The sequence below is a fragment of the Dichomitus squalens genome, assembly GCF_000275845.1.
Source record: "Dichomitus squalens LYAD-421 SS1 unplaced genomic scaffold DICSQscaffold_114, whole genome shotgun sequence".
Lineage (NCBI taxonomy): Eukaryota > Fungi > Basidiomycota > Agaricomycetes > Polyporales > Polyporaceae > Dichomitus > Dichomitus squalens.
Genome location: NW_006766996.1, coordinates 18,376 through 28,394, shown reverse-complemented (window position 1 = coordinate 28,394; position 10,019 = coordinate 18,376). Strand labels below are relative to the sequence as shown.

At 56.7% G+C, this 10,019-nt stretch overlaps 4 protein-coding genes across 4 annotated transcripts; 1 reads left to right on the top strand and 3 right to left on the bottom strand.

The window, feature by feature from the left end:
- Positions 1-794: 794 nt before the first annotated feature.
- On the top strand, positions 795-1,241 carry DICSQDRAFT_175643 (uncharacterized protein; the record flags this gene model as incomplete). The annotated part of the gene is made up of 2 exons (XM_007371526.1): positions 795-1,013; positions 1,077-1,241. The coding sequence occupies 2 exons, from the start codon at positions 795-797 to the stop codon at positions 1,239-1,241; spliced, it is 384 nt and encodes a 127-aa protein (XP_007371588.1).
- A 37-nt stretch (positions 1,242-1,278) lies between these two features.
- On the bottom strand, positions 1,279-2,090 carry DICSQDRAFT_141873 (uncharacterized protein). The gene is made up of 7 exons (XM_007371525.1): positions 1,997-2,090; positions 1,882-1,950; positions 1,745-1,834; positions 1,712-1,716; positions 1,644-1,690; positions 1,511-1,593; positions 1,279-1,403 (listed from the first exon to the last, which is right to left on the bottom strand). The coding sequence occupies exons 1-7, from the start codon at positions 2,021-2,023 to the stop codon at positions 1,326-1,328; spliced, it is 399 nt and encodes a 132-aa protein (XP_007371587.1). The 5' UTR covers positions 2,024-2,090; the 3' UTR covers positions 1,279-1,325.
- Positions 2,091-5,198: 3,108 nt separating this feature from the next.
- Positions 5,199-5,701, bottom strand: DICSQDRAFT_141872 (uncharacterized protein; the record flags this gene model as incomplete). The annotated part of the gene is made up of 2 exons (XM_007371524.1): positions 5,525-5,701; positions 5,199-5,469 (listed from the first exon to the last, which is right to left on the bottom strand). Coding segments are annotated over exons 1-2 (322 nt in total), but the record flags the coding sequence as incomplete, so codon positions are not given.
- A 3,518-nt stretch (positions 5,702-9,219) lies between these two features.
- On the bottom strand, positions 9,220-9,579 carry DICSQDRAFT_175641 (uncharacterized protein; the record flags this gene model as incomplete). Its single annotated transcript, XM_007371523.1, has 2 exons — positions 9,220-9,240; positions 9,292-9,579. 2 exons carry the CDS (start codon positions 9,577-9,579, stop codon positions 9,220-9,222), a joined length of 309 nt encoding a protein of 102 aa, XP_007371585.1.
- Positions 9,580-10,019: the final 440 nt, after the last annotated feature.

Here is a 10,019-nt window from a genome sequence, read left to right as displayed (position 1 = left end):
CACTATTACGTATGAATAGCTGGCTGTAACGAATCGCTGTACTGGAAACGAGTCCGAGCCTCAACATTGACGCAAACCCTGGTAATCCACCCGTCCGAGGTTCGATTGCCTTTGCGATGATAGCCCAATGGTATGGTGGCTGTAGTCCGAACAACCACGTCAGCATGCCCGCCTCACAGTCGGATGTTTAATCTTCACTTCATGAATCTACGCAGACATCTAAAACATTTGGTTGACCCATTTTTCGCTCTAGTATATCTCCATATATATCATTCCAACGCAGGAATGCAGAGTAGCCTACAACGAGGTATGTAAACCTCTGGGATATCGGGCCAGGGAGGTATCAAACCTCCCAAGCCCCTTGCACGTGCTGATACCTTACCAGTGGCCCCAGTGTCGCCCTACCGACCGTCCGTGCGCCCTCCTGTCCCATCAATTAGAGATAGACGACGCGTGAGCACGCGTTCATGTGCCCCTTCTCAATACGATGACGCTCAAACACTCCAGTACGCCGCGGTAAGATATAAGGCGGCAGAGATGGGGTACGAAGAGCAAGGGACGGAGAACATATTGAACGGTGTGGACAGAGCAGGGGAGGAGGGACTGTTAGCTGGAGCAGTGGGGACGCATGTCATCGTATGGCGCTAATCACAATGTATGTCATCGTGTGGCGCTAATCACATTAATCACAACCGATACCCGATGACCGATGACCGGGCCCCTTACCGGGTCCACAGCACGACCTTGCGAGCCTGCGCGCGGGAAGCGGCTGGTCACAGGTAGGAAGGCGGACGATGGCAGGCGGAGCAGGCGGGAAGTGGAAGACAGGAGGCGGGAGACGGTGCAGTTACCACATCGCGACGTGCCAGGACGGCGATGGGAACCCGATCGCGTCCGACCTCAACGTCTGGATCCAGACGGGCGCGTACGTGCTCATCGCGTACTCGGAGATCTTCGCGTCCATCACCGCGATTGGCGAGGTGTTCGTGTCGTTGTCCTCCGACCTGCCGTTTGTATACAACTGAAGCGTGATGGGTGTCCTCGTTGCCATCGCGAGTGTCATCGTCTGCTTCCAGTTCCGCCACTTCGACGCGGCCGAGGTGGGAGGCGGGAGGCGGGAGGCGGGACACGGGAGGAGGCGGGAGGCGGGAGGCGGGACACGGGAGGAGGCGGGAGGCGGGAGGCGGGAGGCCAGAGACACGTGGCTGATCGCAAAGCGTAGACGCCCAGGCGCGCATTAGGAGTAGTAGTAAGTAGGTACTATTGAGGGAAACAAGGCGCATCGGTTTACCACAGCCAATCACAATACGACATATATTCCCACGTCATTTCGCCAAGCGTATGCTCCCCACATGATCTAGACCATCCCTCGCCACCAAGACATCGCCACCCCGATGCTGTTCCTGAAAACAGATCAAGATAAGCGTTATACGAGACTCCCCAGCTAGGCTCGTGCCGCCATTGGCGACCGACAAGCGACTACTCAACGCGTGAGGTATTGATCACTTACAGTCCTCAACGTGCTCCTCGACTTTACTGACAATGAACGTCTCCGACGTCCAACCATACATATTGTAGAGCTCGACTTTCCACCTGTAATTTGCATTTGATACCACTCTTCACCCTATAAGAATACAACATACCGTTCTTGCGTCTCCGGTGGGACCGTTCGGTCTCCCTTCCCCCCATCCTACATGAATCTTGTGTATACGAATCCTCCAGTAGCACGAATACTAGTACTCACCTTGATGAAACAAAAGACTTTCTTACCAATTATCGACGGCGGAATCAACTCGCATCCGCCGCGTCGACTGAATCCGATGGCCTTGGCGGCCTAGAGACTGTTAGCATGACTCACTAACTCGCATAATAACCTCGTACCGTAGCGAATTGTTCGTAAGTAAATCTTATGCGTCCTTCCCCGAAGTCGTTGAGAATAGATGCAAATATCTGAGAGTAATCAGTAGCGTTGTAGAGCGGGAAAAGTTTGACCTACTTCGTAGTATTCACGCTTCACGATCATACTTGACGTTTTGTAAGTTCCCCGGGTTGCGTTCGAGTTCGTTCAAGAGCAGCTGCTGGGGAGTAAACGGCGTAGCAGCGAGGAAGCCAGGTGAGCAAGCAACAGCCACGTTAGGCCGTATTGCGCGGTCGTGTCTATGCACGGGGCCGGCCTCCCTAGTTCTCACGGTGTACTCGCCGAAGTCGTCTTCGTCTGCTCACCTCTGTGCATGCTACGCGGCCCAATGCTTACCTCCTCTTCCTCCTACGCTGATTACGCGGATGATCGCGCCTTCGGGATGCGGCGGCTTGAAGCTCCTCGACTGCAACTCCCGCTGCTCCTCAAGCTCGTGCGACCCGCTCGCCGCTGCCACGAACCCTAGGAACGTCGGGCTCGGGTTCAGCGGGCGCGTGTAGAACCCGGAGAAGTGCGCCAGTGTACATGCGAGTATCATTTGTCATTGCTGGTTTCCATCCATAAGCTGAGTGTTTCGCTTACCTTCGCGTTCCCTATCTTGCGCGTACACCTTTTGATCGATCTCCCGATCGCGTCTTTGTGATTATTCCTCGGGTGGCCTGATACCCTACGTGAGTCCTCCCCTCCGCCGTACGCTCTCCCGCACTTCGCGTTGTTGCTACTATGACGCGTGTCGACCCACCGCGAAGTCGCAATGACGGTCCTCGCTGCTCCGCACCTTCCCCCCCGAGCGTTATCACCACGTCGCCTTCATCGCCTCTCCAGCACGCCGCAGAGGGAGCGGGCTCTGCTCTGGCTGGCGTTCGCTTTAGCAGCGCTTGCGATCGGGGTGGCGCGCATGGGCAGAGGAGGGCAGACGGTGCCGACGTTCATGGCCTTGTGGGCCTCGTCCACTTGCTCATAGAACCCCCAGCACGCGTCCTTCGAAGTCGCGTAAAAGCGGCTGCTTTTCGCAGTTCTTGCTGCCGATGTGCGACTGAGCCGCGAGGAGAAGCTGGATCTCCTCATCGGTCCATGTCGAACGCGGCAAAGAGCACGGCGGGACAGCCTCTCAAGTCGGCGAAGGCCTACAGGGAGGCCACCGCGCGTTCGTGGTAGCCAAAGGGTATGGTCGGGTTCGAGACGTGCGAGTAGACGTGGTGACCGCGGTCGCCGTAGCGGTACGAGGGCGACAACAGAGCCGGCGGTGGGTACGACGCAGATTCTTGACGCGAGACGTCATCCCGCGTTTACGAGCAGCACCGCGCCCTGTTCCTGATCCGCGACGACGCTTACCGCCGCGATCCACGCCACGATCCACGCCGGGTTCGGGTCCAGTGTCCCATCTCCGTGTCCTCCATGACCACGCGACTGCTCCGCCGCGATCGACGGCAGTCTGCGCCACATCGAGTATTCGCGCCAGGACCTCGCGCAAGGGCCCCAGGCCCTGAATTATGGTCGCGGTCGACAGACCTTCCACGAGTAAAATCCACGAGTGGAGCTCGATGCCAAGCGCGCCCCTGGTCAGTATCATGGAGACCACGGTTCTACCAGGGACTGCAAACTTGCCGTAGCCATGCGAATACGTCTCCGAGGGCGGCTGACGGGACAGACGCCAGCTGAACAGCGTGATGAAATCTCCGATCAGCTCTGACGTAGGGTGGACTATGTTGGCTTTGAGCTTGAGGCAAGCGGGTAGGAAAGAGGACGCACCGCCCAGACAGTGTCCGGTGTCCGTGAGGAGCGCGGCTGATTCCATGTACCAGCGGGCTGTGCCTCGAAGGACGACATTGGAAGCCAGACCGAGGCCGACCACTGTGATCTTGCTACCGCGGCGATTGAATACACCGGAAGGCCAGTCAGTACACGCTCAGCGTGACATGATGACAACCAAGGCGGTCATGGTGGGGAGGGAAATTCCGAACGCAACGCGCTCCAACAGCACACGCGACATCTCGTCCGCGTGACGATCCACTCACTTTCGTCTCACAGGAATTGCGTAGCACTGAAGCAGTACGTTCGCTTTCACGTCCTATCAGATCACTGCGAGCGTGTCACTGGCCATTGCCCTCTTTAGAGCTTGGACAATCAGTACACTGCGACTGGCGTACCTATGTCCTTTCGCCACTGTCAGAGACCAGAATGATGGCGACGCGGCCGGTTTCCTGGAGCTTATCAACAACCTCATTGCCCTGGACAGCATGCCATACGTCTTCACGACGAGCTTCGCGTTCCACGGAGAGCTTATCGACCCGGGTTTAGCCAAGTGAGAAGCCATCATACTATGATATATAGCGGACTCACCAAGCGTGATAGTGATATTTGTAACACGTATGCCCAACTTGGTGCGCGCGGGACATCTATCTTCTTTTCTTCTGGAGACGGCGCAGTAGACGACCGCCAGGTCGGGTCCTTGTTCCCTTGAGCTCAATGACGTACTGAGTTGTATCAGTTAATGTACTTACTGTCTATCGCATCGTTCGTCGCGCCCGATTGCCTTCATCGCGCTCCTCACCCTCGATTTCGTCCCTTTGAGATGGGGCAGCCGTTGCGATGCGGAGGTCGTCGAAGGCTCTATCATCCCAATTCCACCAACTCACGGGGCCCTGCGGCGTTTTTGTCAGTCGCGGTTCAGACCATAAACGACGTGCTGAACACGCACTGCAATATTTGATCACAGCGCAGTTCCGTCCTCGCGTTATTGAGGTAGGTTCTGGGGCCTCTCCTTCGTGGGTGTGGCTGGCATCTGCAGCGCGTCGTTGTGCATAATCCGCCTCACGGATCACGCCTTGTCATGTATCACCTCGCTGAATTTTTGTTTGCCTGGGCAACCACATAGCGCGCAGCAATATTGTCACCGCGCGTCAGCAGCCTTCCATTCACATCACTGTCTACAGATAGGTCAAGTCTATAATTTCCCGACTGATCACCTGCGTAACGCACGCCTCTTGACGCTTGCACGGCGTGCTCGACCCCTGCACAAACTCGGGCTGTTTGTCCACCACATGCATACAGGGATCTTCTGCGTGTACTTGAGATAGCTTAGGCTTGCGTGGAGTTGTTGGTCCTTCGACAAACTCGGGTTCGTCATCCGAGACTCCACGACTGTCTGCGCGTTTTGTACCTGACCTGCGTGCCTTTTTGGGGTATCCCCGCCCTTCGCTGTCGCGGAGTGGACGCTTCAAATCGCGTCGTTTGATGGACGAGGAGGCACCGTCGTCATGATGCCACATGCCGGCCTCTAGGCGCCAATGTTCCAACCACGCGATCGCCTCTCCAGACCCAGCAAGAGTGGACGCAAAGGGATGCGCGAACAGAGTGATCGGTGCTGGCAACAGGCCAGAATCCAGTCCCGTTTCCACGCCCGCCCAGCATGTTTCCGTCTCGCGCCAGATGCAGATGAAGGGCGCGTCGGCCAAGAGGTGCGCCCACGGTACGGCGAGCATGTCGTCGTCATCGAGGTTGTCGAGGGAGCCCAGGTTGAAGAGATGAAACTCCGGGGCGGAGTCGTCCTATTTACCGAATGAGCTTCCCTTTCTGTCCCAATCTCACACAGGGCTTACGTACCTTGCCCCAGACGACCACCCACGTATGCCGCGCTGGTGGCAAATCGATCATGGCGTTAACACTCAGCGCAGCACTGAGCGCGAGCCCCCGCCTGAGCTGATAACGATGTAGCTGTCGCCCGAAGCCACGACACGGAATGCCCATGACGCGGAGAAATAGGATATCCTCATCGTGGTCAATCTCCATGGGGCTGATTTGCCAAGGGACCTCGCTCCAAAGATTGTCGTGGAAGTTCCATCGCTCGAACGCGCAGGGTGGTCGCACGGCCCGAATCCAGTCGAAGTTGTATAGAAAAAGTTCTTCCCCGCGTGGAACCGCGACTTGCTTGAGCATGGGCCCGTCGTCCCGCTGGAGGAAGATGTCGTGTTAGCGTACGTAGCACTTCACCGCCCCAGGTGGCATGTGCTTACCGAGTGCCAGAATACCACACTCAGAGTGTGCTCGTCTCTGCCATGCTCCTATGGAGACGAAATCTCAGCCTCTGGATACCTGTGCGCACGCCGCACGCACCGTCGTGTCCTTCGTATGGAAGGGGAGCTCCTGCATGTAGTTTCGCTAGATTGACATCATAAGAAACCGTTACTACTCAACGGTGCAGCTAGGACCGTACGTACCGTCTGGGTACGTGATTGCCCCAGGAGCCCCATCGCAGTCGCGGCGCTCGGCGACATCATGGTCGCCTGGTTCTTGCGCTCAGCGGATGAGAGCCATAAGGTGTTGTTGTACCCACCGAAGCTTGTCTGGCGTTGTTGAGTATCTGCCAGATACATGGCGGCATCAGTACTATTGTGTCCGTACTGTTTGCTAGACTCACCCCGAAGGGACGTTTCATGCCCATCTTCTTCTCAGACTTGGGCTGCGCTCGGGCGTTCTCTTTCTTGTCGGCGCGCTCGACGGTGCGACCTGCATCCTTTTTAGACACGCGGGCCTCTTCCTTCTTGGCCTGGCGCTCCGCAGTGGCTTGACGTTCTCGTTCGCGTACCGCCTCAATGCGCTCTAGGGCATTGTCGGTGGGTCCGAGTTGCGTGGGGAAATGAACTTCGTGACACACAGAACACTAGCGAAAGTGTTACGGTCCACCCTTGCACCGAGGGAATGCATATGAATAACTCACCACCATCTTCCATGCGCCCGCGTACCCAACCTTGTAGCAGACTCCTGGGTAGAAGTTTGCCCCTTCGGCTCCACACCGAGGACAGGTCCTTGGCTTGGTCGGCCGAGGTCCCGCGCCGGCCCTGCAGGCAGCCTTTAAGGCAGGGCTGTACTTGCCGTGTTCCAAATCTAGGGGGACTTGCTCGTATAACTCGAAGTCCGGAGGGCTCCCAGGACGTGCGTAGGCGCGATACAAAACCATCAGCGACAGAGCGAACGAGGGACGAGCGGAGGATGCTTACGGACATTCCCAAGTATCCTCTGCCTTTTCAACCCTCGGATATTCCCTGCGCTCGCCGAGGCTCGCTTGTCGGCTGTTGGTTACACGTAGCGTCGCCATCTGGTTCGAGTGCCTGGCTGATACTAGTCCACCTTCATCCGTGGCACAACCGAGATCTAGTCCATTTCATTGATTCGGTTAGCACTCGAAGCACGCGTAACTTCGCAATTGCGCGATCGTGGATCTGTGGTTACAAGAAACCAGTTATTATCTTCCGCTGTTTGCAGCTGTTACCGTGACACTATACACGACGAAAAATGGTCTCATGCGCCCCCATCGCTCCCTCTACATCCACTGGCGCTTTCCCACTCGCGAGATTACCAGACACGTTGTACACTACAGACATGATGTAGAGAATGACGATTGCTCAAGACAATGCAGGTATCTATCTCAGGGCAGAAATATGTCCTATTGGCACTACATAGACCTCCGTTTCTTGGCCTATAGAACGAACGGTGAGCATGCCGTGCAGCGCCGCTTGTTCAAAAGCACCAACCTTGAGATACCCCGCGTAATAAGCACCACCCTCGGTGAGCTTGCGCTGGCGGGGAGACCTTCTGAGGGGGGACGTGGCCTCATTGGTGCGCTCAGCGAGCTTGCGCTTGCGAGGAGTTCCGGGCGAGTACGTCGACTCCGTACCCTGAGTGAGCTTGCGCTTGCGGGCAACACTTCTGACGGCTGACGTCGCGTCCTGGGTGTACTGTTAGCCGCGTTTGCGAATTTGGTTCTCAGCGTCATACCTGACGAGGGCGAACGAATGCGGGTATTCCGTTGCGCTGGCATTGTGTCGTCAACTGCTTGGCGCGCTCGCATTGTCAATCAAAGACGCACCTCCACCGGGTTTTCGGTTTGCTGCTCGAGCGCACGCAGGAAGAAGCCCAAGTGCGGTGTAGACTTGTTCTCGTAGTCGCGTACCAAAACGAAGTTGTATCCTTTGAGTGGGAAGTAGTCGAGTAGCTCCGATTGAAGCTCCCACTTCAACGTCCTCGGATTCCATACACGTGTTCCGCAAAACACTGGCCGTGGGTGACGGTCATGGAAGCAATGTTCGGCCAGCTGCGGAAAGTCTTCGATGATCAAGCGTCCCTGATTGGTGAGGGTGACGATGAACACCTGCGGGACGGCTCCGGTCTGACAAGCCAGCTGTCAACTAGATTTGCTATCGCCCATATCGCTCGCGTGCTTACCGCATCCCAGGAGACGACTGTGAAGTCCTCGCCGACCTTCGTAGGCGAAGGAACCCGAAGGTCCACAGGTTCCCATTCTTCGATCTTCTCGATGCCTCTCCGCATCTGCTGTATCTCAACCTCCCGCCCGAGCGCGAGGCACACGTGACAGTCTAACTCCCGGACTAGAACCGTGACAGTGTGGCGGGCGATCTTGACTTGAACGTCCCAGCGAAACGTGGAGATCCATTCGCCAAGGTCTTCATTCCATACTTGCACAAACCAGTGCATGCCCCCGAAACGGACACTTGGGATCCAGCGGCGAACGTTCAAGAACTTGCCAATAGTCACGTCCACGATGGTCGTCTCGGGTACGCGCGCGGACTAATGACGAGTGAGGTCGTGCTCGTTATGTGCTACGGTTACGTACGTACCGTTGTCCAGTACAAGATGCGCACTTCGCGTGTCGTTGAACCTTGAACTTCGGAAGACTGTCGTGTGGCATCCTTCGCTGACTGGCCTGCAGCGGTGTGAGAGGCGGAGCGGTCCTTGAAACGGAAACTCGGTAGAGCCATTGTCGTCGCGCGGTCGGAGGTTTCGACCTGAGATTGCGCGCCGGGCATACCTGAGAGGCGTCAAGGGAGGGGGATGCCACGAGTCTACTGGGGAGGCACACACGAGCGTGCACTTGATATTATTCGATACCGAGGCCATCTTGTGCGCAGTGACTTCAGCTCGGGGCGAATTTCGGGGGTCTGCGTCACATTTGGTGACGGCCGAATTTCGTCAACAGACACAAATTTTTGCAGTGCCATCTGGGTTAGATCGGAACGACGTGGTACAGTACGGGGCAACTATCACTTCGTTACGAGGGTACCAATGATCAGGAGGACAAGGGGAAAGAGAGGGTGAATGTTTCAAGAAACTACGCCGCGCGGTCGGGCGCCGCTCAGGCCCACCCTGCAGTCAGGGTGCAGTGTGCGCAGTCGTAATTACATCTTAGTACCATACGACGCCGGGATAATGTCATCAGAATGTAATGCAGAGATAGCGACAGTAGTGCTCACCTTGGCTACGCCGGTGGTCTCAGTTCCCGATTATTTGGACAAAGATGGCTCCTGATCGTGTTCATGAATCCCTACTCTGGGCACCCTTGCCGAGACACTCACCGGAGCGTCGACACCGACGTCCTTCCTCGCGCTACCATGCTGTTCCTCCAACCGGGAAATCTCCCATCCTAGTCCCGGTGTGAAGCCTGCTCCTTGGGTCGCCCTCACGCATACACTTGTATAGTTCGGACTGAGGTCCCAGGACGCTTCCCTCGGAAGCCGACACCATCGGGTCTGTGCAGTGTTCCAGATGTCAACCTCACCCTCATACGTGATCCGGGAAACCAGGGCATCGTAGAGCACCGGCTCAATGTTGTTGTACGCGTCCAGGCGGATAGCGAATTCCATCGGGGCGCGCCCATGCTATGTCGATCATCAGAACCAGAATATGAGCGTTGCGCCATCGACGACTTACAAACTGCCAGAAGACCACGCGTACTATCCGGATACCTATGCCGTGGATCACTAGCTCCCTCGCTTCCTCCGACGGCGGCCACCTGGTTTGCTTGGCGGTATTGATGTCGACATATGCGGAGCTGGCCTTAGTCAGAGCATTGCCGAAGCCCGGACAGAACTCGATATCGCCGTATCGAACGACCACAGCCCGTGCGTGGCGAGGGAGTTGCAATTTCCCTTCCACTGTATCCAGATCCCTCCAGAGGCCAAGATCTGGAATCAATGCCAGCAGACGATGTGTGAGGCGGCGAGTAATGTCTGACCGCCATGACGGGCTTGTACCTGAATATGTTGGTTTCGCCGTCCAGGCCCATTGCCGTCTCGATCCCCCG